Source organism: Aquarana catesbeiana, linkage group LG01 (genome assembly GCF_042186555.1).
Source record: "Aquarana catesbeiana isolate 2022-GZ linkage group LG01, ASM4218655v1, whole genome shotgun sequence".
Taxonomy (NCBI): Eukaryota; Metazoa; Chordata; class Amphibia; order Anura; family Ranidae; genus Aquarana; species Aquarana catesbeiana.
In genome coordinates, this window is record NC_133324.1 from 728,194,563 (window position 1) to 728,221,959 (window position 27,397).

The window sequence follows — 27,397 nt, forward strand, 5'->3', positions numbered from 1 at the left end:
GACAGGTACTCTGGGGCTGGTGACAGGTACTCTGATGGGCTGTGACAGGTATTCTTATACTGGTGACAGGTACTCTTTATTTGGGCACTTTACTTTATAACTTGATGAGACACTGTCCCAGGATGCATATGCAAGCCAGATCAGTGACTTTCTAAGTAGTGAGACAAGAATAATGACACCCTGGAACTGCACATCTAAAACAAGATGCCAATTGCAGTTCCCTATATTTTAGTTCAGATTCCATTTAATGCAAGACTATAGCCAACACATGTTTTGTTTTAGAGTGATAAAGTGTTAGAACCTACCCCAGTTTCTTTCTACTGTCATTGTTCCCGTTACCATTGGTACAGGAATAGAAGGAAAGTTGAAAGTCTGTCAACAAGGAGAGGACAGCTATGAAAACTGCTTTTATAAGCATTAACAAAGCTGGAACCATTCTTGGCATTTTATTGCGGTTGTGTTCCTGTTGGAGATTCTCCCTCACTTCCTGTTTTATTGAGAGTATTGTAACCTGGATAGGAAGAGAGCAAAAAGTACCCATCATTCTAAATCTTTTCTACTCTATTAAAGCTAAAAAAAAAGAAGTTGCAGCTGAAGTTCTGCTTTTAGTTTTTTTTATAAAGCATGTTACTAGTCTGCAATTTGGTTCTATTAAGCTAACATTGCACTGAATTGTATATGTGTTTTTTGCTTACATTACATTGGTTATAGCGCATCACCAGTCTCTTGGACACGTAACACTTAATTATTTGACATTTTTCGTTTTTCAGGAAGCATTTATTGTCTACCTTTTTTCTTTTGCTCTTTTAGTGACTTTACAGGATCTGTACTGAGACTGGATGTTGATATTGATGGATGCAGCTCTCTTTATTCCATACCTAAAAGCAACCCACATTTTAATAGTACAAATCAGCCGCCAGAGATATTTGCACATGGCCTACATAACCCAGGCAGGTAAGCCAGTATATTTACTTTCATTGCTTTAACTTTTTGAAAAACTCAAAAATAAAAATAAAGTGTGGAGACTGCTGAAGCTGAATACATGCTTTATTTTATTTCTTGTAATATTCTCTGTAAATGCCTATTCAATCGAATAGGCAGCCAGCCCACCAGAATGGGCAAAAAAATTGACAAGCAGTATTTCATTCTTACTCAGTACATTGCAGCACATGGTAGTGCGTTATCATTGTTGTGCACTGCAGGCAATGTGGGTCAGAGGTACATTGGGTTACTGCACTGGCCTGCCAAAATAAATGGCACCACAGCGTGCTAGTGTATGGAATGTGCTCAGGTGTGCATTAACTTGTACCTTATAGCACCAGAACAGAGAAATCTAAGAGCTCTCAGTCAAAAACATATAAATAAAACATGTCTACAACATTTTCTTACCATGTGCCAAGCACTTAACCAATTAATACCTTGGCGTTTGAAACCAGCAAACAAAAAATGTCCAATATGCAAATAAAAAAAAACATCAAGTCAGTAGACACATAGCAGCATTTGTTACATGTGCACTGTAAAATATAGCATTCATTTACTTTTTTGCAAAAATATCAAAGCTTTCCATAAAATCTACAGACACTAACCTTACTCTTCACCATCCATGATTCAAAACGTATCTATTGCTTCTTTCTTACGTCCTTATAGACTTTAGGTCATGACACAGGAAGGAGTTGACCAGCTGACCTCATTAGCACACACCCTGCATCATCCACCCTCCCATTCCCAGGTGCACGTTTTTTAAATGAAATGCAATCAATCAGTGATCTCCCTTCTCACTAAATGTATGGCCATCTTTATACAAGTACATAGAAGGGAGTGGACAGAAACACTCAGCTGTCAAGCCCCGTTCATATCTCTGCATAGCGGAAACTCGCATTCCCATGTGCGTTTTTTTTTTTTTTTTTTTAAACGAGGTGGGGAGGTGTTTTGGAGCATTTTCAGTCATCCCACATAGGGCAGCCCATCCACCTAAATGGGCCGTCCTACACACAATTGCCCCAAAGAAACTTCAGAACTATTTTTTAGAGTGGAGCTTGGTGTGTTATTTTACTGCGATTTTTGGTGCACCAATTTCACTTTCAGGCCCCATTCACATCTAGCATAGTGGGAGCGCACGTTTTGTGGCTCATTTTTCCTGTGACACACATAGGGCAGCCCGTTGATTTAAATGGGATGTTCTATATGTGGCTAATGTGACATTTTAGTGTTTTGTGGGTTGCGTGTTTTTTACTGTGCGTTTTGCAGCATTTGCCACTCGCTTTTTCAAATGGCAAAATGTGTGTTTGCTTCTGTGTTTGGTGTGGCATTACCAATTAATGGCACTGAAAGCGCAACTAGTAATTTTAGGTGTATAAAGGTGGCCATACACTATACAATCTGATTGTACAATCTCCTTTAGATTTACCAAATTTATATAATAGGAGGAAAAACCTATCTAGCCAATCACTCTGTATCCAATCAGGCAGGCCCTTGCACTACATAATTGATGGCAGATCTAAAGGAGATTGTAGAATCAGATTGTATAGTGTATGACCACCTTTATACACCTAAAATTACTAGTTGCAGTTTCAGTGCCAATAATTGTTAACAACACACCAAACACAGAAGTAAACACACATTTTGGCATGTGAAAAAACGAGTGGCAAATGCTGCAAAACGCACAGTAAAAAACACGCAACCCATAAAACGCCAACATGTCCCATAAGCCACATATAGCACAGCCCATTTAAATCAGCATGCTGCCCTACGTGTGTCACAGGAAAAACAAGACACAAAACATTTGCTCCCATTATGCTAGATGTGAATGGGGCCTGAAAGTGAAATTGGTGCGATAACACAAGAACATGGTGGCTCTATTCACATCTGTGCGTTTCCTTGCATTCAGAAATGCCCTGCACCAAAAATCGCAGTAATATTCGCACCAAGCTCCGCTCTAAAAAAAAGTTCTGGAGCTTCTGGGGCAATTATTGTGTGTAGGGTGGCCCATTCGGGTAGATGAGCTTCCCTATATGTGAGGAGTGAAAATGCTCCAAAACGCCACCCCGCTAAAAAAAAACAAAAAAAAAAGGAATGTGGGAATGTGAGTTCCTGCTATGCAGAGATGTGAACGGGGCTTGACAGCTGAGTGTTTTTGTCCACTCCCTTCTATGTACTTGTATAAAGATGCCTATACACTATGCAATCTGATTTTGTATTTAGTGAGAAGGGTGATCACTGATTGATTGCATTTCATTTAAAACACGTGCATCTGGGCGTGGGTGGGTGGATGATGCAGGGTGTGTGCTAAAGAGATCAGCTGGTACACTCCTTCCTGTGTCATAACCTCTAGTCTGTAAGGACATAAGACAGAAGCAATAGATATGTTTTGAATCATGGATGGAAGAAAGTAAATTAAGTGTCTGTAGATTTTATGGAAAGCTTTGATATGTTTGCAAAAAGAGTACATGAATGCTATATTGCTGCATAGGGGGGCTGGAATTTAGAAAAAAAAAAGGTGAACTTAGCCTTTAAATGTAATTACATTAAACAAATATGTTTATTATACTTGCTTTTCTATTTTATTATATAGATGTGCAGTTGACCGCCAAAGCAGAGACAGCAGTATGAATGTAACAATTCTGTGTTCAGATATAAGCAGCAAGAACAGGTCAAATGTCAGGATTTTGCCAATCATTAAAGGAAAGGATTATGGTAGGCTATATCGTGATTTTGGCTGTTTCCATAGGATTGCTAATATGTTTATGCAGTTATAATGGCATATACTGCAGAATAAATGAATGTGTATTAAGGCATATGTCAGAAACGGAAGATTCTTTATTTCAGGAAATACCTCATTTAAAAATGTGCCATTATTCTAATGTAAATCTATGTATTAGGTTGGTTAAGTATTAAGTTCTCCTTATTTATAATTTTGACAAAATAATTATTCTTTACAAATTCACGATCTCATTATTTCTTGCTAATTCCAAATGTCATGACTAAGTACTCTCTCTCACTTTATTTTCTGCAAATTATCATGACTGCATAAACTATTTTTAATGTTTTAACTCTGAGATTTAAAAACAATTTCCTGGTTGATACATTCTTTCAAACAAGAAAAAATAATTGTATTTTGGGTAACTATTTGCAATCATAACAATATTTTGGGTTAGACCTACAAATTGGTTTTTACATCAAACAGCTTGCTGGGTTAATGGAAACTAAAAAAATAACAGTTGACTTCCTTGGCTGTTTTACCTGTATGCCAAAGTATAGTAACTGAATGTTTCCTTTTTGTATTACAAAATTAAAGAGGAATAATACATTTTGTTCTTTGATTTTGTTAATTATTATAGCAGACCTTTATCCAGACAGTTACATTGATTATTTGAATAGACATGTATTAACCTGTTCAAATATTGGTAATTCAGTTCACTCATTTTTATGGCTGACATCCTTGACCTGAAAAAAAAAAGCAACATTTACAGCTTCTGTGTCTCTGTACCCTCCTGGGGTTTGCTCTGTGATCTGGATGAACATTGCCTCACTAATAACATCCTCCTTCTACTCCTATGAGCCTTATCACCTCCTCCAGTCACCTGTATTTGAAACATCATTGTACAATACAGTACAGCCCAGTTAACTTTCAGTTCTGCCATTTAAAGACTCAGAGCATTTCAGATTCACCCTCACCTTCTATCTCAATGACAGCTGGTCGCCACAATTGGCAGATACAGCTTGAATTGACAGATTTAACTATGGAAAGAACTTGATAATGATAATACAGTGCTCTAAAGCAATGTTTCTCAACTCCAGGCCTTAAGTACCCCCAGCAGGTCATGTTTTCAGGCCTTCTATTATTTTGCACAGGTGATTTGATCAGTTTCACTGCCTTAGTAATTACCACAGTCGTTTCATCTGAAGGAAATCCTGAAAACATGACCTGTTGAGGATACTTGAGGACTGGAGTTGAGAAACATTGCTCTAAAGAATACTGTTATGCCTGTCAGCCACTTTATCATAAAATATTGATCCCCAAAAAGGGTTTTGGTTCTGTGAAATGTATGACTTATGATTTTAGTATTTAGCTCTAGAAAACTATATACTACTGTTTTATATTTATACTACTGTTACTGATCTGAACTACTTATGTACTGTTCTGTCTGCCTTTTGTACTGTTTTGGCCTAATACTACAACAGTTCCTTATTCTTTCCAGAAAGTGAGCCTCCACTTTTAGAATTCAAGCCTCTGAGTAGTGGGCACACAGTAGGTGGCTTTATATACAAAGGATGCCAGTCAGAAAGGCTGTATGGGAGCTACGTGTTTGGTGATCGCTACGGGTATGTTTAATAATCATTTTATGTATTTTTTCTTTCCCAGCTCTTTTAGTATTACAATAATTTGTTGTTGGCTTGCACTTGTCTCATATATAACAAGATTATCAGATTGGATGCATTCAGAAAGGCAGTATAGCTTTGTCAGTGCTTAAGTGTATAGAAATATTCATATATGTTATTCAAATCTAAAATGGGTGAGTGTGTGTATATATATATATATATATATATATATATATATATATATATATATATATATGTATATATATATATATATATATATATATATATATATATATATATAGGGAAATCAGCCAGCGCAACAACAATTTCTAATAATAGCAGCTGAAATACTGGGGGTCAAATTATCAAATCCTGAATAAAACAATATAAAAGGCAGTACATATATATATATATATATAGAGAGAGAGAGAGCTCTATATAGATATATATATATATATCTATATATATTTATATATAGTTATATAGATATATATTACAAATAAACCTTTAATACATTTCCAGGATTTCCAGAGCACTAAGGGTTAGCTAAATAGCACAACATAACAGCTGGCTTTGAGCAGAGCAGCCTGATGAGGGACGCGTCATTGCTTTGATGACAAGTTCTGTATACACGTACTGTATTCAGAAAACTAAAATAGCTGAATATGTAAAAAAAATCTAGAGTAAAAAAAGGTTGTTAATGTTCATTTTTTTTAGTCTTGAGAATAATAAAGAGAGAAAATATGTTCAAAACCACTATTCATTTCATGCAAACCCTTTTTACCTGCAGTCTGTAGATTATCATTTATGTGCATATTGTCCCATACTAAGGATATGGTAAATTACATCATTCATTGGACAGATACAAACTGACATCTTCCTTGGTTGCTAGTTGCCAAACCTAGTTCCCAATCATGTGTTCACCATGCATGCTGAAGGTTTCATTCAGGAAAAAAAAAATATGTTTCAGTTTACAGAGACCACTCCATCATGTAAATGGATGGCAGTGTGCCTCTCTTTAAAATTATTCTAAACCTTTATTTAAAAAAAAAATAACAAACATGTTATACTTACCTGCGCTGTGGTTTTGCACAGAGTAGTCCCAATCCTCCGCTCCTGGGGTCCTCCGCTGGCACTCCTGGCTCCTTCTGCCTTCCAAGTACCCTCCTAGCAAGACGCTTGCTAAGGGGGGTATACATGCAGGCTTCCTCCTGAGCCCTGCTGCCTGTGTCTATAGACACATACAGTGGGGCTTTGCCCTGCCCCCCACTCCCTCTTCATAGGATTTGATTGACAGCAGCAGGAACCAATGGCTCCCACTGCTATGAGTCTGCCCTGTAGAGCACTGGATCAAGATCAGGCTCAGGTAAGTTTATCATGGGGCTGGGGGATCTGCGAAATTTGGCCTTGAAACAGGTATCAGTGACCTCTTGGCAGGAAGTGTTAATAAAGGAGGTAATTGAAACCCATACTAAAGCCGCCCACACATTGATCCCTACTGAACTGGCCGAATTTCCATCCATGTATGGGCAGGCTGAAGCCAATCTTATCAATCCCAAATGATCAGTGCCGCCAGCTATAGCCGGCAACATTAGTCATTGTATTCTGATTGCAGAGAAGGCTATGTGTGTGTATATACACACATTATAGATTTCAATAAAAGATATTATGAATATTTCAAGCCATGTGGTGCCAACAGGGCAACCCTAAGCTTGAGTTTCAGCAAATTCAACAGGAATATACCTCTTCAAGCTTCAAGTGACGGAGCATAGAGATGTGAGCAACCTGTATTTAGAAAAATGAGAATGCTGAGCATTGTCACGTGTAGGCTAAGGCACAAAAGTATGCAAAACACCCTCAGGTGTGTACAGGGGGCTAGGACTGGCATTGCTGAACTCTTGTAAAAATGCAAGTTCCCTTACTTTTATGCCTACCCTCTTGCTTCAGTACCCCAAACTAAAAGTTCTGACTTTTCTCTGCCTTTCCTGGTCTGCATAGCCAGAGAGATAGTACAGCAGCCAGACAGCTAGCACTTCTAGGAGCTCAATAGTGACAGCAGCTGGATTGCTTTGATGGCAGGTTTACTTCAGAGCAACCTGAACAGTTTTCTTTTCCTTGTATGGTTATTAAAAGATGATCTCAAATTTTATAGCTCTAAAGCTTGCCCTGGTATGTATTAATGCGTCAGCAGATTGGTTTGTTTGAGGACAGAACTATAGTGTATGTAACAAAAAGAAGTCCTTGGAAGGATCTTTTATATCTATGAACCTTATGAATAGTATTGAAATCATCCAAAAAGTTGATGATTCAGAGAAGTTCCTGTGAATTTTTGTCTACATATGACCTTAGATAAATTGTTTATACAGGGTGGTTATTTGGAAGCGAGGCTGGGGATTTAAAATAATCAACTTGAAAGCTGGTCTTGGCTACAATAATATCATTTCAAATACAGAATTTTTGTATCCTCTATTTTGGTTCCATTTTTGGAGCCACTCTGAGCATTCATTTGAGTGTCCCTTTTAAAACAAAAAAGCTTTTCATCGCTGTCTGTGTTCTTCCTGGAGTGATTCATCCTGTGTATTTCACTTGATGATCATTGTCATCGGCAATGAAAATCTAAAATCTTTGAGTTATAACCAGAAATAAAGGGACTATCTTCCAATAGGGATACTTTTTCTGGTTACAGATCTCTAAAGGAGAGCATATCCCTCATTTTGGCAAAATTTCCTCTCTTTCTTCCTATTGTGTCTACAGAACAGGAAAATAAGGTAAATTTCCCCAATGGGACACAGACATCAAAAGCACCTGGCAGGGCTCTTAACCATTCCTTAGTATATCCAAAAATAAAAGAAAAAGACCTTGGTTTTAGATATAGTTTGTGGTGCAGAAAGGATACATTATTTTGATTCTGTAAAAGCAAAGACAACATGTATAATCAGCAAAAAGCTATTTTTTAAATTGTACATAATGTAATTCACCTTCTGATAACCATTATGTAAATCTAACTTAGCCTGAAAAAATCTTTGGTAATAAAACAGCCCCAAACTATGGTGGGCACCTCACAGTCAAAACACCTACTTGTGAAGTGTAAAGAATACACACTTTGGAAAGAAGGAACACAGTGGACAAAAGCAGTTTAGGGCGCAAAGACTGACCATTTTTCAGTCCACACTAGTTTTTGGCCTCCCTCACACGGTGTCCAAGCTCTTGCAATGTAAACTCTGACTTACTTCCCTCCCCTGGAAAGCCCAGGTGCTGCGAATAGCTGCAAATAGACACAATGGTTGTGTGCGGCTGTTCTCAAGTAATCGTCATTGCTCACGAGTATACCATATGACGTAATGCGAACATTTTTTAAACCAAACTGACATTTGACTTATAATAGTGTACCAAATAAGATGGATTAAATATTATTGATTCCTAGAACTGTTCTTTGAGAACCGCTAACAGGTCATGTTTTCTAAATTTCCAGCAAGTAGCACAGATGTGCTCAATGCAAAGAACTACACAAAGGGGTTGATTTACTAAAACTAGATAGTGAAAAATCTGGTGCAGCTCTGCATAGAAACCAATCAGCTTCCAGGAGTTTGTCAAAGCTTAATTGAACAAGCTGAGGTTGGAAGCTGATTGGCTACCATGCACAGCTGCACCAGATTTTGCACTCTCCAGTTTTAGTAACTGGAGAATAGAGAACGTGATGCATGCACTGTTTGGGAAACCCAAAAATTGCTACAACTAGAAGTATAACATAAAATATATCCAAATACAATATTCAGTGTACATAAATAAATGCAATATGTAGTCACATGTTCATATCATATTAATTAAAGTATGAACAGGTTCATGTCATATTGCAAGAAGTTCTCATCCATGTTATACAATGATATAAGGTCTTATAGTTGTTTAGGAATAAAACTAAGTACTGTAATGTATCATTTCAGAAACTTTGTAACACTCCTTCAAAACTCTGTCACTAAACAGTGGCAAGAGAAACCATTTTGTCTCGGCATCGGAGCATCTTGCAGAGGACCATTCACAGGTCATATACAGGGATTTGGAGAAGACGAATTGGGTAAATCAATGAAGAATGCCTAAAACAATGTATTTCTTTTTTTATTTAGATTTGTATCATGCAGCTCTGTACATACAATTCCTTGTCTCCAGCTTTAAAATACACCTGAAGCCAAAGCTTTAACTTATTTTGAATAGATTGAGAAAGTTGTCAGGTGTCCATCACTGTTTATCTCTTTTGTGGCCAGATTCACCCTTTCCATTTGTCTTGCTGACCAGGACAAAGTGAAGGGAATCTCCCTAATAGGACATAGGCAGAGAAAAAAAACTAACATTGGGTTTTATTTAGTCCCCACTTCATAGGACATGTTTGGGACATACGTTTGTTAAGGTGGCCATAAATGGATCAAAAATTCAGTTGTTGACTTTGATCGTTGATCGTTTTGTCGAACAGGCTTGTTGAAAAAAAAATTCTCGATCAGCTGACTGCAATCATTGATCAGTGTATTCTGACAATGGAGAATCTCGCTGTTAGAATACAGTGTCCTGGCAGAGGGGACTTCTCTACCTCGCTTGTGTGGATGGAGGAATCCATTTGTTTTTTGTTTTTTTTAGTCAGCCCACTGGCTAAATGAAAAAAAAAACAATCATTAACGGCCAGCGTTACACAGGACATACACAAGCAAGGCTTGCAGATAACAGCTAAAATAATTAAAACAATCTCAAATATAAGGCTTCAAAGGGTCTTGCATAAAACCGAATGAACACCAGTATAGCTGCAAAGCTAGTTACATTTTCCAAACCTGATAACTGAAACAGCTGATTGTCTTATGGAAGATTAGAAGAGATTTTTTAGACCTTTGTTTATTTATAACACGGCAGTATGGGATACATTTGTTGCACAGATACATACATACACATCTTGCAATTTCCATATCAGATGGAAAATATATGTATTTAGGCAGGCACTAGAAGACTTATGTATTTATTAGGAGTGGCATTTTTACCACTGAAGTTATTTTTTGGGAATCTTCATATGTGATTCCTTTATTGGCTCCTCTCTTCTGTGGGCAAAAAGTGTAGTTCATACACTTTCTGTGCTTGTGGTAATGCAACTTTCTGCTAACCTGGAAAGGTAAGAAGCTTAGTCACCAGAATGTGCGACCTCACATCAGATGGACTCTTAACACATTATCAGCAAGTCTAGCTCCGCTCTAGCATCCAGCCACTGCTGTAAAGTAGAGCAGTGATGTTGCCATAAATCCATTTTAAAAATGTACGTTGTGTATATGTTTGCCTGCTATAGCCTTTTGAATTGAAAGACCTTTAGTACATGAGGCTTAAAATTGTGTATTGCATTGCCTTAAAGGAGTTGTAAAATCAAAAGGTTTTTTTTTTATCTTACTGCATTCTATGCAGTAAGATAAAAAGCCTTCTGTGTGTAGCAGCCTCCCTATGACTTACCTGAGCCCCATCTCTGTCCAGCGATGTCCACAAATCATTTGGCCATCCGGGACTCTCCTTCCTGATTGGCTGAGACACAGCAGCGGCGCTATTGGCTCCAGCTACTGTCAATCAAAGTGAGTCAGTTAGCCAATTATGAGAGGCGATGGGGCCGAATGGCAGCTTTGCATCTGAATGGACACAGGGAGCTGCAGCTCGGTTCGGGTGCCCCCATAGCAAGCTGCTTGCTGTGGGGGTACTCAACAGGAGGGAGGCGCCAGGTGCGGTGAAGAAGGAACCGAGAAAAGGAGGATCCAGGCTGCTCTGTGCAAAACCCCTACACAGAGCGGGTAAGTATAACATGTTTGTTTTTTTTTTTTTAAAAAGAGACTTTACAATCACTTTAAGAGCATTTTATGCTGAAGAGACCAGAACTGTACCATGGCTTCACTAAATCTGACATCTGACAAATGTCTGTGGTATGTCATAAAAAGTGTGTGAAACCCCTGTACTATATTGTTTTTTTTCTAACAGGTGAAGTCTACATTCTGTCAAGCAGTAAAAGTATGACTCAGTCACATAGTGGAAAACTCTACAAGATTGTTGACCCTAAAAGGTACATTTTTATACTACTTGTATTTCAATTATATGGCATACTTGTAAAGTATGTAATGTAAATTTTTTATTTGACTTTTCACATTTTTTTGGATGATTGTGTACTACATTTTGGTCATTGTTGTGGGCTCTTCCTTTATAATCCATCAATACTTGATCAGCCTTCTCGATCTACAATTCCTGAGATGAATTAGGGCTGCAAAGAGAGTGTTTTGTTTATGTTAATTCTAACTGCAGACTGCAGAGAAGGAAGGAAAAGAAGTGCATAATCTTTATGCAGCACGTTTAACCATGTTTATAAGTTGTACGCATTTGGCTCTCCATGTTCTTTTACACTTATGGTCTAAATGTGAAAGTGAGGGTTTTTTTTACATTATCACACATTGGTTTTATTATTTCCATAAAGTGTGTCATGTTTACATGTACAGGTCTGTCTACATCAGGGGTCTCAAACTGGCAGCCCTCCAGCTGTTGCGAAACTACAAGTCCCATCTTGCCTCTGCCTATGGGATTCATGCTTGCAACTGTCAGCCTTGCAATGCCTCATGGGACTTGTAGTTTTGCAACAGCTGGAGGGCCACCAGTTTGAGACCCCTGGTCTACATAAAACATTGTGATAACCAACAATTTGGATCTATGCTTGAATGTTGAAATAAAGCTAGGTTAACAGTTATGATTGAAAAACTGTCCCAGAGGCGCAACAGGAAGTGAAAGGAAAAATCTTCAAAGTGAGGGGACTGTTATTTCTGAGAACTGGAGTTTTTACCTTCATCTCTTGTTCTGGTGACAGATGTAAAATGTTGGATTTCTCATTCAGTTTTGTCTCTGTGACAGAAACAGATGAGGAAAAAGTCTTGGCTAAAGATACACTTTATGTACACTTTAAAGAAAAAACTGTGATGTTTTTCAAAGTGCAACCAATTCCCAAATCAATGCAAAATTATTTATATTTGTTTGCTATGGGTTACAGTGCTATGCATATAGACATATCTGCTTGCACCTCCTCATTCATGAAGCTTTGTCAAAAGAAGAAAAAAGAAACTACATCTAAAGGCCCTTTAAAAAATCTGATTTTGCCAAACTTTACAGGTTTACTTTAATAGTCACAATTTAGGAGAAAATTTACTTTCAGACCTGTACACCTTCTTTTCTTAAACAACAGTAAAGCTGAGTAGGCTTGATTTATTACGTGAGCTGTACCCCCTCATGACCTGTCCACACTGGCTTTCAGGTTTTCATGCTTGGCAGATTAAAATAGGATTCATGCTACTCAGTTTGATTCCCTCAAAGAGAACACCAAAATACATTCTCTGGGTTGGGGTGTTGATCTGACTGTTACTGATTCATCAGCATAAAGACCAAAGTTGACTTTGGTACACTTCTGATAAAGAATTGTATAAATAGACCATTTTTTTATGGTACGCAAATATAATATTAGTGGTCAGCCATTCCTATTACAAAATAGCAATTTTTAATATTATCTTTAAAAAAAACGATATTTCTGGTAAATAGTCATTCCATGTATTAAACATTACTGTTGTTGCTGCTATTTTTAAGTAGTGTATATACATTAAAAGATCAGCACAAGTTACAGAGACTGTTGTGATTTTTGGAACTAGCCTCCAGCACCCTTTACCTTGATTTTGCCAGGAATATACAGCTCAAGCCAAGCCTCGCCAGCCAGGCTGCATGTTCGGGTAAGGGTCTGATATTGAATTGAGAGGGGGTTATTGAATGGGGGGGTGGGACCCTTTTGTTTTTGTTTTATTTAGTTTCTTTATTTTATTTAAAATCTAAAGCAAATCCATTCAAGGTTAAGCATGATGTACAGATTTTGGAGGGAACCCTATGACATACTTTTTTCTGCATAGCATCTTTGGTTGTTATGGTGCCCTCATAACAAACAATGGCTGTGCAACCACTGGCATCTTAGCAACCAATGATGTACCGTAATTGGTTCAAAGGGTGCAGGCAGCCAGCCAACACAGTGTTTTTGGTTGCTAGGAAGCTGACAGTCGCCACCTTTAGCAACCAACAAGGAGAGTGCACATCCCTAAGCAGAAAACTGTCACAGTGTTTAACTTCCTGCTGCAACTGGAGTTTTTTTTCTTCAGCGGGAAGGCAAACAGGATAAAGTTTAGAACCCTCTGTCTCCAGGTCTTCAAATGTCATCCCTATTGATGAGAGTAAAAAACATTTGTTAAGTAAAACATGTCAGTCCATACTTTTCAAAACATAAAGTATGGTAAAACTGAGAACATCCTTATAAAAACTCAAGACATCGTTTTGCCTTGCAGGATCATTTGCTTAGTTGAATGGCAGGAATGCTGTGATATACAGAGCACCTTGTATGTGTATATAAATGTAGCTAAGCTCTCTCTGATTATAATGGCCAACAGACTTGCAGGTCCCAAAATGGCTGTGTTTACAGCCAGAGTAAACGTTTAGAAATAGATGGACAGTGTAGCATTCTTCTAGATAAGAATGTAAACACAGAGAAATAACTCAAAATTAATTTGGAAACCAGGGCCAGAAAGCCCATAGTTGTGTTAACCTGTGAAATGATTGAAAAGAAGACAGGGAGTTAGATCCTTTGCCCTGCACTGTGACTAATGCACACCAGGACTTATAACTCTGACCTATAGCTCTATGGTGAACATGAATGCAGGATTTACTTTGCTGGTTGGCCTTAATGACGTTCTTTGAAAGCAAATTCTGCAAATTCTGTCAACCATTGGGATCTGTTTTCAAAAAAACATCTTAATTGACCTTGACTTTGTTCTTACATTCAAGTAAACTAGTAGGGTGGTCCCAGAATGTCATACCTGAAAGGCCAGACCTCCCATTGCAGTGCTCCTACTTGGGCTGTTGTGTGTGTGGGCGAAAAGGATGTTTTGTATTGAGTATCTGAGAGGACATGGAGGAGGCAGACTGCAGGAATGCTAAACCCATTGACCCCATCGTGTCGATGGATAAATTGGATATTAGATTCGTTTTGACACAGTAATGTGATTTTCATATAAGGTTTGGGAACAAAGAGCAAGCAGTGTTTTTCCATTGATCTTGTAAGGTTTATTCAAAGCACTTTATAACTAAAGACAAAGTTAAGTGAAATGAAATACTGTGGCTTTTCTCTTCACATCCAGTAATAATGGCATAACCAAGATAAGCACTGCCTCAATAATACCTCACCATAAGATTATAAAATGTACAGAGTTAGAATTAAAGCAGTATACTATAAAATGTATGGTGCTAAACGTAATTATGCCATCCATAGCAGCCAATTATTGTATTACTTTTATTTTTTATTACATTGCATAAACAGAATCATTATGCTTTGCATGGGCTTTCTGAATTAGCCTGAATGAATGATCAAAGCAGCAGTGTATCAAAACTTAATGTTAAACATACGATTGTGACAGTGAAACAATTCAAAAGACTTCACCGCTTTCACAAAGTTGAAGTTGCTTTCATGAGAACAGCTGCCTAAAGCATGGATGCCCAAGAGGGCAGAAAATTCCACTGAAAGCACAGTTTAAAAGGTGTAATGTATTTGTCGTGTTTTAATGTTGTACAGCAGTTTTCAGCATAATGTCTTCAATGAAAGATGTGCGTAGCCTTGAGAACACCCACACTGACCGCAAAACACATTTCTATTCACAATGTAAAGCTTTTATTATGTGGTTATATATATGTTCCAGAAGCGTGTGATATTTGGAGTAACAAGCGTGTTGTTTGGAAATATTCGGTGCACTAGCTCACCCCTCTTCTATAAACTAACATCCTGCGAAAACACAGTCATGCACTAAAATACTTCATCCAGTAATATTTTTTTTGTTAACTCTGGACATTCTCAGAATTGTTCTAAATCACAGTGCAGATGGACAATTTTTGCAACAGGTGGTTGATGCATTTTTATGTGTGTGGTTATATGTCTAAAGTATACAGTACATGCAAAAACATAGGTAAGGGGGTGATGCAAAGTATTTTTTGTGCACCAGCCCAATTTTTAAAATAAAATTTATTTTTCTCTGATTGGGTGTTAATGATAAATGGTATTTAGATAAGATTAAAAAAAATACTGCAGTGCAGTATTACAGAGAAAACAGATTTAAAGTCTTAGTATATCCTCGTCAGTCTTGTGACATAAGATTTCTGATTGGTTGGTTTGAGTTGTAACAATCTTCATTGTGCTATAAAAATTCTTTAGTATATTTTTGCTCTGTAGTTTTAAAGTGATTCTAAACTCTAATGCCCTGTACACACGATAGGATTTTCCAACAACAAAATCCATGTTTTTTTTCCGACGGATGTTGGCTCAAACTTGTCTTGCATACACACGGTCACACAAATCTTGTCGGAAATTCAGAATGCGGTGACGTACAACACATACGACGAGCCGAGAAAAATGAAGTTCAATAGCCAGTGCGGCTCTTCTGCTTGATTCCGAGCATGCGTGGAATTTTTTGCGTCAGAATTGTGTGCACACGATCAGAATTTCCGACAACGGATTTTGATGTTGGAAAATTTGAGATCCAGATCTCAAATTTTGTGTGTCGGAAATTCCGATGGAAAATGTCCAATGGAGCCTACACACGGTCGAAATTTCCGACGACAAGCTCCCATCGAACATTTTCCGTCGGAAAATCCGACTGTGTGTACGGGGCAAAAGGCTCGTTTCAAATTTAGGCGTTTTTGGGCATTTTGCTGCTCTAAGCCTCAGCTCTAAAAGTACCCAACAAGACAAATCCCATTAATTTCAATGGCCCCTGTTCACATCTGACCATTCTGTCACCTAAAGCAAAACGCCCGTCACTCAAAACAGTACATGAGCTTCTTTTTTGGCAGATTACAGGCGTTTTACTTCTTTTATATTGGTGACCTTTTGAACTTCAAAATGCCTGTACAAAACGCTGCAAAAACACCCAAAAAACGCCTGTAAAATTGCAACGCCTAGATGCGAACGAAGCTTAAAGGTTTTTTACCTTAATGCATGCTATACATTGTGATAAATATATGAAGCAGCGCTAAAAAATTGAACCTCAACATTGTGAAAACACAAAAATTAATTAAAATAATGACATCAAACTTATTAGGTGAAAAACTTGTATAAAGAAATCACACAAACTATGTAAATAAGTGTCCATAAGAACCCATTCACAAGGGCTAAAAATGAAAAATATATGTGAAACAAGAAAGTCCAAACGAAAGAAATCATCCATAATTCACTTGCTCCACCAGTGTCCCCACAATCACAATTCGTAGTGCTTCCACCACCAGATGACACCATGTATTAAAGCCTCTTACCGTATCCTGTGGACCATCATATAGTATGGTCAAATGTGCGTGTTACATCTCCTTATATAGGGCACCTATAAAGTGCCAAACATGATACAGTCAGGGTTGGTTCATCAGCAGGATGAAAAATAAAAAGCATATACGCCTATAGTGTAACCCATAAAAAAAACATTTATTCAAAAAATAACAAGTGAAACTTGCAAAGGGAATCACACTAAGCAAATCCTTGGGCAATAGGTGTAAAAAGCTTGCATATAGCAATAAAAACAGATACAATTGCTGTCCCAAAAAGCAGCAGGCTGTGTGGCTGCACCGCAATCTCCCGCTGGTCAGCAAGCTCTCTGTAAAGGTTTTTTACCTTAATGTATGCTATGCATTAATAAAGGTAAAAAACCTTCCACTGCTTGTTCCCTCCACCCTCTTTCCCTAAATGCTTACAACGACCCAGGGTTTTGCCTGGCTGCTGTTCTTCTCTCCCCTCTCCCTGCTCTCACAGGCTGCTCAAATAGCAGCAGGAGCCATTGTCTCCTGCTGCTGTCAATCAAATCATGTGAGGAGGGTGCGGGGGTGTGACTATAGATGCACATAGTGTGGTTCAGGAGCTCGCCCTCACATGTGCCCCATAGCACTTGCTATGGAAGGCACACGTAGGGAATGAGGAGCAGACAGCGTCAGTGGGGAAGAGCTCAGAAGAGGTGCTAAGGGGCTGCTGTGTGCAATGCCATTGCAGGTAATTATAAGCTCCTTTTTATTTTAATAAAAAAAATAAAGGTTTACAACCGCTTTAGGTAGAAAAATAATAAGCAAGCTTAGAGCAAAATAAAGATCAGAATATATTTCTACTGTTCAAAGTAGAAAAGCTTGTGTTAGTTTTAAGTAGAAAAAATAAAGAGAAAATTAACAAAAAATGTAAAGAATATTAGTTTTTTTATTGACAATTAAATATTGGTCTGACTTACAATTATAAATATGAGGTCATAAGTAGGAATCTTGACAGTTTGTTTTGTGCTTTTCAGTCACCAGAAATGTTGCATCTTTTAAGAAAATCTACTCATTGTAGAAAGTCCAGCAGGCTGGTTCTCCCCAGTGGTACAGGAAGAGTTTAATGCAAGTGGTCCTTTTAGTTGATAAACTCCTACAGGGCCTGTTGACCCAGCTGCTAAGTGCTTATGCAGCAGGTGTTGTTTTTGCGACCACCCTGCTAGTATTGCTGTTTAGCAGTTGCACTAACCTCTGAGCTATTAATCCCTTTTCTGGGCAGGCTGGCAATGTACAGGTTAATTTTCATTCTGAGTGCACCAGGCCTTTCAAACATGAAACGAGGTCGGGAGCAAATGTGCCATACTTTAATTCATTTGATACGCAGTTATTTAGAAACGTGAAAATGAAAAGAATGACATTTCTTCATGCCAGGCAATCTGTGTATAGGTTGAAGAGAATATTACATCAATTATCTCATGCATACCCACATTCAAAACTAGGGTGGTTTCCAGTATTTGCTCTTTAGAGTTTTAAATGATATACAGTATACTGTATTATATGTAGCAAGCTCAGCTTTTGTTGTGCCAGCATGCAACTACCATTATCTCAGTATGTAGAAAGAAGCCAGTTAAGTGATAGGCTAAAATTTCAGAAACTTCAATATATATGTACTTCAATATATGCGTTTAAAATACTTCACCTTCAGATAATTTTATTATACCACTCTTCATTTATATGTTAGATGCTCTATGTTGTTTTTAAAAGCTTGTGAAGTTTATTTTCTCGGCAAATAATTTATAAGTTTATAAGCAGTAATATAAAATGTGTAAACAGTTTATCAGCTTTTTAATGCTGGAGCTGGTGAGTCAGTTCTTAGAAGTCAATTTAAAGCAGTTTTCGGTAACAGGTGGATAAAAATAAAAGTGAACATAAAAGCTTAGTGTGTGTGAACAATATTGCCTTCCCATAGCAAACCCTTGCAATTCTCTTTTCTTTTGGCTAAACTCATAGCAAGTACTATGATATAAACATCTGTACCAGTTGATTAGTACTACCTCCTCTTTTGGTTTCCTCCCATAAGCCCCATCACAAAAACGGTTACATAGGTAACAGTGCATTATGATAAAAGAAGTTTCTGCAATTAGATTTTCGGAATTTGGCAGAACAGACATTGTACCTAGGCATAGGCTTAAAAAAGAAAAACTATTCTACCTCTCTTTGTCTTAGTGCATCCTCATTTACTGTGAGTGGGGAGAGTTTCTAAGAATGTGACTATAGCTCTAAAGGTGGTTGATTTCAAGTTGAAGTCTACCTAAAGCTTAGGATAGAGTGAGAAGGGTTAAAACGGTGGTGGCCAACTTAGAGTTTATAGAGGACCTCATTGCCCATATTGCACAATAAAGAGAACGTGGGAGTAAAATAGGCCACATCATTTTTTATCATTGGCAGTAATAGCGACCACAATAATAACCCTCTCATGTGTCAGTCACTGCATTTTTAACCCCCAAAATTTGCGCTAGGTATTTCGATAATAACCTTGATCATTGATGCAAAGGATCACAATAAAACCCTCAGCACTGGTGTCAGTGACCACAGTAAAATGCTCTACATAATTGGTCAGTGTCAGTGCTATTTTAACCACCTTCATTTAAAGATGTTATTTAAAAAAAATGCATTGGTGATCAGTGGCAGGGTTCTTTAACCCCCCTCCCCAAATTGGTTTGTCAGTGGCATTGTTCACCCCTTCCATAACAGTGCCCTCACCCCACACTCACTCAATACACACACAAGAGGATATTGATGGTCAGGGGCAGTGTTATTTAGTTACTTTCCGACATTTTGGGTCAGTGGAATGGCTGTTAACCCCTTCTTTTTCTCTTCCTAATAATCAAAATGATCAGTCTTAATTATTTTACTTTCGCAGGTTTATGGGATACCTATGATTATATGTCTTTGCCTGAGCCTGACTCTTTAGTCATGATACTGAACTCAGACAAAATGCACAAAGATAAAAAAAATATGAGTAAAATCCAATCTTCATAAGTGAGTCTGTCAAGATTTATTAACTTAATTAAAATACAAGCCTGTCTGTGATTGGTTCTCTCTTAGGCAGGCCCTTCCCCTACATTACAGTCTTCAGGTCTAGTGATTGGTTGCTCAGTCACTCAGAGAGAGGATGCTTCTTCCTGTATTCAGAAGTGGTATAGAAGATCATGGTTGCTGATACAGTAGAATTTTCATTGGAATGCTCAATTAAAATCACAAACAATGTTACGGCAACATGAAGAGAATTAATTATTTTTAGAAACAACAAAGGTATTCATGTCATACTGGAGGTTAGAGGCAGAGTACATGGCAATCCATCCATATTGTTGCCAAATAGGGCTGGAATGAAGATTTCAGGCTTATCATTAAGTGGAAAGCACCTTTATCATGAGCTTTTAGGTGCATAACAGGTCCACTTTCATATGCTTTCCGATATGTACAGAATCAGATATTATGGTCAAAACATATACACTAGTAAGTTTGTATTAGGCACAGAAACATTTTACTTGATGGTGTATTGGTTGTTACTTTAAGAGTTTTATGATGTGATACAATTTTCTTAACAAATACAAAATCTGGTAATTGTAAAGGTATTAAAGGAGTCATGTTTATGGAAAATCTATTGCTATATATTTAATTTCTAACTGATCTGGATCACAGGTGCAATTATTTATAGGCCCTATTAAAATATGTGAATGCATGCAAGGCAACATATATATTGAAATAGCTATAAAACACGCTCACTTATAAAGTAAGCTTCAACTTCAATATGCTCGTTCTATAACAGTGTGTTTATTTTGGCAGATTTAGCTTTCAGGTTATAGAAATGTTTTCTTTAGGCCTCTTTACTCCTTCTAGAAGACATTTTGTTAAACCAAAAATATATGTACAGCTTCATACTCTGGATAGAGATGTATACAGAGTAATTAAAGAATGTAATGCTCACTGTAAATACTTTGACACAGTAATGTTGTGCCACACATAAGTAATATTAACTACAAGCTAATACTTAGTAGTACAAAACTAAATCTTTAAACATTCACTATATCCAATTAAGAAGCAAGCAATGTAATTTAGTTAAATGATTTGTAGTAAACGATTAACATAATCTAAGCAGAGCTACTTAAAAATGTACATTGCATTTATGTATAGTAAAAATGCTTTTAAAATATAAAGTTGCAGACTATGTAGGTTTTGATTTTAGTAGTTTTTGAAATAAATGCTTTACAACTAGGAGGTACTGCAGATAAGGTGTAACTCCAGCTAATAACTTTGGAAACTATCAGGTTTTATAAAAACTGTCTCTGTCCCCATTTTCACTCAATTCATGGTATCTTTTGTGACAAAAGAGAAACTGAGACAGAATCATTGCAGTGTGAAGGAGGATACCACCATTTACATTTGTCCCCAGGATAGATTTACCCTCTATTCCCAATATGGTGATAATTCCCAACAGTGCAATTTCCTTTATTTACTATTCCAGTAATTAAAGTCTCCAAGACCCAGTGGTGAAAGTCACCAAGAGTTTTGTATTCTGGTTTGGGAACACAAACTGGAATAAAAACAGCAGAGGTTCTAAACCATTAATCACTCTTTTAAAACTGAAAATAAATTTTACTTGTTGGGCTTGCTGTACAATGCAGGTTGCCCCACTACAGTGAGCCTGCTTTCAAAAAGATAGTCTCTGGTTAAATTAACATGTATCTTACTCATTCTGGGCAAAGAAGCAGGGTCACTATTTGTTGGTTTTAAAAGCTGAAATCAGGGATTAACAAATATTGTCTCAATATAAGAAACTATGAGGTTGATTTACTAAAGGCAAATAGACTGTGCACTTTGCAAAGTTGCTCCAAAACTTAGTAAATGAGGTAAGTTTGCTAAGGAAAACAAAACAGCATTTTTGCTTGCACATGATTGGATGATGTGAGTCAGCAGAGCTTCTGTAAATTTACTAAGCTCTGGAGCAACTGCACTTGCAGAGTGCAGCTGCACTTTACAAAGTGCACAGTCTTTTTGCCTTTCGTAAATCAACCCCTATATGTATTCATACTCAAGCCTTGGTGTCCTTTGTGTATTTCTGAGATCTCTCAGAAAAGTAGCATGAAATGACTTTTGCTTGTTGCAGGAGTTTCCTGTAATAAAGATCAGTCACTGCTGTTCTCCTCCCTTGTGACGGACGATTGGTCTTGTTCCCAACCCTCACCACCTTCCCCCCAAACTCAAAGGTTTCTCATTACTTCTCAACGATGTACCAAAAAGCTAGAAGTACCTGACAGGGGTTCTATCCCTTCCCTGTAGGGTAGGGTGCCACAGGAGGGTGTGTGAATAACACTGTGTCAAAAAAGTTAGGGACAACACCCTAAAAACTGCTATACTGCTGAAAATATAAAAACATCATCCCAAAAATTAAAAAAAACAAACAAACCCATAAACGCATTTAAAACAAACACCCATTAATCTCTATCAGTTATCTATCTCTATATCATAGAGCTGATATGTGTATTATATCATAGAATACATGAAAAGAATATATAAATGAATGAACCACAGCAGCTGAGAAAAAAGAAAAGGGTAATACAATCAAGCAGCCGAGAAATAGTGAATGCTATAACTGGGAGGAAAAGATAGCATGTTACCCAATTTGTAAAGAGTAGTGAGTCTTGGCTGCATGCTTCTTGCTTTTTGTGGCAGCACCATGTTGTCAGGAGCTCTGGATCACCTTAGATATTGATGAATTATATTTCACCAGTACTCAGAGCACTTCAGCATCTATATCCTATTTTGCAGTAGAAAGCTATCACGTGTACCTGTTTTCCTTGCGTTTATCTAGTACGGTTACTTTACGGTATAAACAAGGAAGTTCAGATCACTGCAGTGTATAAATGTGCTTTTACTATACAAAAATGCTGTACATTACAAAACTATTACAATATTAGGAATGCAAATCAGGACTGACAGATGTATCAAGCAAGATGCCTAGCAAATAAGCAGAAACCATGGTCTGTAACACTAGAAATACGCTTAAAAGTTACATAACTCTGGTTACTGTATGTTCGTGATCTCCGTCGACAATGAAGATGCAGGCTTCTTAAGCAGTTCCTGGAAATTGGGCGAAGAACTTCTTTAGGTATCTTCTGGCTGTTTACAGACTGTCCTTGGTGTTTAAGGCATGATAAGTCCTCGTTGTCAACGGAGATCACGAACACACAGTAACCGGCATTAAGTAACTTTTAAACGTATTTCTACTGTTACAGACCATAGTTTCTGCTTATTTGCTAGCCATCTTGCTTAATATATCTCAGTCTTGATTTGTATTCCTAATATTGTAATAGTTTTGTATGTACAGAATTTATGTATAATAAAAATAGGATTTTTTCTACAGCTTACCTGTAAAATCCTTTTCTTGGAGTACATCACAGAACACAGAGCCAGTTATTATAATAATAACTACTTGGGTTATACGCCACCTATAGGTGAATGGACACTGGTAGATCAATCAAACAGGAAGTCCTCCCCTATATAACAAGAATCACATCAGTTTTGTAGCAAGCAATAAATTCCCAAAAAGAGGGGAGGGACCTATGTGTCCTGTGATGTACGCCAAGAAAAGGATTTTACAGGTAAGCTGTAGAAAAAATCCTATCGTACATCACAGGACACAGAGTCGGTTATTATAATAACTACTTGGGACGTCCAAAAGCAATATCCTTGAGGGGAGGGAGACACCATTATATAAACTGCCACCAGAGAAGGACCTACTCTGCTATTTGTAATACGCTGAGGCCAAAGGCAGTATCTTCTACGTTATTGACATTGACCTGGTAAAAATCCTGTAGATGTATAAACCAAAGGCCAAATAGTGGTCTTGTACATCTGGGCCACTGACACCCGATGACAGATGGCCCAAGATACTCCCCTACACCTGGAAAAAAATGGGTTTCTGCTATTTAAACCGTGAGCATCATTGATAAACTGTCAGATCCACTGCTAAATATTCGTCCTGGATGCCGCCTGCCCTTCCTGGGCTCTTCTGGCAGCACAAACCAGGATTCCTGACTTGTGCCAACAACTCAAGTAGACCCTGATCGTCTGAACTACCTCTAGAGTAGGTAGTGATCTTTCTCCCACCGACTGTGGATTAGGAGAAAAATAAAAGGCAAGACACTGTCCTGATTCAAGTGAAAACCAGAAACCACTTTAGGCAATAAAAATGGATGAGGACACAACATCACCTTATAATGCGAGATCAAGAACGGCTCCTTGCATGAAAGAGCCACCAACTCTGACACTCCACTGAGTGAAGTGATAGCAACCAAAGAAGCCACCTTCCAAGATGAAAGGACCAACAGAATCCCCCGATTGGTTCAAAAAGTGGCCTTTGCAAGGACAGCCAAGATCAAATTCAAGGCCCAAGGACACAAGAATGGCCTGAAAGGCGGGACTGTCCAAGTTACATGCTGTAAGAGGTATGAAACAAGGAGTGAGAATTAACGGCCCCTGGAAAAAATGGATAGGGATGAACTCTGACCCTTAAAAGTACTTAAGGCCAACTCCTTTCCTCTACCGATTGGAGAAAGAAAAAGAAAATCTCCCACTCACATATTTGTGTGGGTGCCACTTCCTGGCTTCACCGCAGGCAAAAAAAAAATTCAAGTCCTGTAATTGAAGTTCCCTGAAGCTGCCTTCCAGGGGCTCAACAGTGCAGAGATCCTGGACTCAAGACCATCAGGTCCCGCTGGACTGGGAGTGTCCAAGGAGCAACCCCTGCAAGACTCGCTATGTCAGCGCACCAAGCCCTCCTGGGCTAATTTGGCCAACACTAATATCAGTGTTACCACCACCAGTTCATCTACCCCTATTGGCAGTGGGACTCTTGTCCCGGACACACCTGTCCCAAACTGTTGTAGAACTTGGAATCTACTAGATTCCCCTGCAGAATCCCCCCTGCCACTATTCTATCCCTGGAATATGTATTGGCAATAGAGACAGCACTTGTACTGACCCAGACATTATGTGGTTCACCTCCCTGAGTCGCATGACCTCTGGTGCCGCCCTGGTGGTTGATATATATGCCTGCAGAGACATTTGCAGATTGAACCTACAACTGGTTTGCCCCTTAATCCAGAGCAAGGCGTACTGGCCAAAAATTCCAAGCTATTGATGGACAGTATTCTCTCCTGTGGATACCAAGCCCACTGAACAGTAGCCAGCCCCAAATCAACGTAGAGAGGCTGGCATCAGTGGTTATTATTTTCCAAATTCCTGAAAAGGAAGAATATCAACCACCAATTTTTGCTCTGCAACATCTCGGAAACAGAGCCTTACGGCAATCCAATGCCTGGATCTTAAAATACCAGACAGAGAGAATGAACCTCTACCAAGACCTGGAGTAGGGCTGTATGTAGAGAACGTCCTTTGACCTAAACACAGCTTCCTCCTGTAGAAATATATCTATGGAACCTCTGGAATCGACTGCTTCCTGAGCAAAGATTATTGAGGTAATAAGTATTGAGGTGTCTTCAGCAAGCCCAGCACTGGGGCTAGATGCTTTGTAAACCCTCTGGAGCTGTGGCCAAACCAAAGGGAAGATTCACAAAAAAACTGCTTTCCACTGAAATTACAGAAATCTTTGAGTCTGGAAACAAACTGCCACATGAATATGTACCTTTACAGATGATTACCGAAATCTACCTCTTGCAGAGAGGTCATCACTGAACAGATCTAGCCTATCTGAAAACAGAACGATGTTCAGCAGCTTGAGATCTTAAGGTAGACCTTATGTCCCTATTTGGTTTTGAAACTGCTACCATTTAATTGTCTCATAATAATGAGCCCATAACTTCTGCTCCAGGAGCAAATGCAAAAGACTGACGACTCTGTAGCAGACCTAGACAGTCCCAAGAGGTGCACTTAACCTACCAGGTTTCTGCCAGCTAAAGATGGAACAAACCACCTCAGAGGCTGCCCTAAGATCTTCTGGCCTGAGATACTTCCAAAACACAGCCACCTCAGATGCCTCCCTCACCCAGGTGGGGAAAGCTTACAGCATCTGGTATTCCCAGGAAGTCTCCCATCTATATACTAACCAGGCATTGCTACTTTAAATAAGATCAGAATAGCCCTAGTTACTTATTTTGTTCCCATCAAGACGTGTGGTTAGCTTTTTATCACCCTCCTATTCGCCTTACGTTATTATTTCATATCTTCCAAGTCCTCTTTTTTTAACCTCAAAATATAAAATATCTCATGTTAATTAAAGAGAACCCCCCCAAAAAAAAAAAAAAAAAAACATCCCCCCAGTTACCTTTCTATGCTATTTTTTTTTTTTTTTTTTTTTTAGGAAAAACATGCTCACCAGCCCAGTGAACCATGTTGTCCTCTTCTCTCACACTGCACCACCATATTTATTCATTTCTAATCAAGAGCTGGCTGTCTCTTCTGGTTTCTTGCACCTGGCATTATGGTGATGTGGCTACGGGTGCAACCTCCTGGGATATGTGATGTTGGTATCCCAGGAGGCTGCAGCAAGAGAATTAATGTAATTCTTGCCTAGGGGTAAATGGAGGCGATCAGCAGGTCAGCTATGAAAAAAAGGTGGTTGGTTAGACTGCTGCAAAGTTTAATTTAAAATTGAAGGTTTGCTTTAATGAAGTGGCAATGTTTACATACATTCAAGTGTTGCAGTGAGTTTTTACACAGCACAGATAAAACATTTTAGCATTAATAATTTCTGTATTTCTGCAGTCGTTTTGTAACATATTTATTCAAAATAAAATTCAGCACACTATTTTCCATATAATGTAGAGGCCCATCTCCTATTCCACATATGTGTATGGTAAGTGTACTGTGTGATATACCTTTCTCAATTCTAGAACACAGCCTACACTTGTACACAAGCATTTATGGTGTCGATTTATTGGCACTTTTCAGTGCTTTACTGTCACTGGATTTATTATGTGTTTTAATTGCTTGCACCTGGGAGCAAATAGAGGTTTTCTGCTTGCTAGGATGTTGTACTAATGAGCGTTTGGCTATGCCTGAAATCTGAAGAAGGACATTTTCAGTCCTTGTGGCAAACTTTATATTTCTACTGAAATATGCTGTACTAATAGTTAACTTTGTACAAAGCGAAATGGTTATTTAAAAATCGTCTCTATTTTCCACATATTTGCCTAATTATATGTATGCTTTTTTTAATTGTTATATTGCCAGAATGATAACATAGGTGGTGCAGGTCACCTTTATTGGGGGTTGCTTCCCTTGTTTTTTGCTATATTAACAAGGTCAGATGTAGAGACAGCAGTCAATACGTACTTAAAGAAGTTGTAAAGGCAGAAGGTTTTTTATCTTAATGTATTCTAGGCATTAAGACAAAAAAGCCTTCTGTGTGTAGAAGCCACCCCAGCACCCCCTTACCTGAGCCCCATCTCTTTCCAGCAATGTCCATGAGTCCCTCGGCTGTTGGGGACTCTCCCTCCCAATAATCTGAGACACAGCAGCACCACTGACTCCCGCGGCTGTCAATCAAAGTCAGTTAGCCAATCAGGAGAGAGAGGGGTGGGGCCGAACATCAGCTCCGTGTCTGAATGGGCACATAGAGCTGCAGCTCAGGGGCCAGGAGAGCCGAAAAGGGACCCGAGAAGAGGAGGATTTGGGCTGCTCAGTGCAAATCTACGACACAGAG

General features: G+C 38.3%; 1 protein-coding gene across 1 annotated transcript in view; it reads left to right on the plus strand.

The window, feature by feature from the left end:
* Positions 1 to 27,397, plus strand: part of HHIP (hedgehog interacting protein) — a 147,855-nt gene that overhangs the window by 113,615 nt on the left and 6,843 nt on the right. The window contains exons 7-11 of the mRNA XM_073604458.1: positions 811 to 954; positions 3,572 to 3,693; positions 5,199 to 5,322; positions 9,261 to 9,391; positions 11,308 to 11,389. Of these exons, the coding sequence (XP_073460559.1) occupies positions 811 to 954; positions 3,572 to 3,693; positions 5,199 to 5,322; positions 9,261 to 9,391; positions 11,308 to 11,389 (603 nt within the window). The remainder of the gene's footprint in view (positions 1 to 810; positions 955 to 3,571; positions 3,694 to 5,198; positions 5,323 to 9,260; positions 9,392 to 11,307; positions 11,390 to 27,397) is intronic.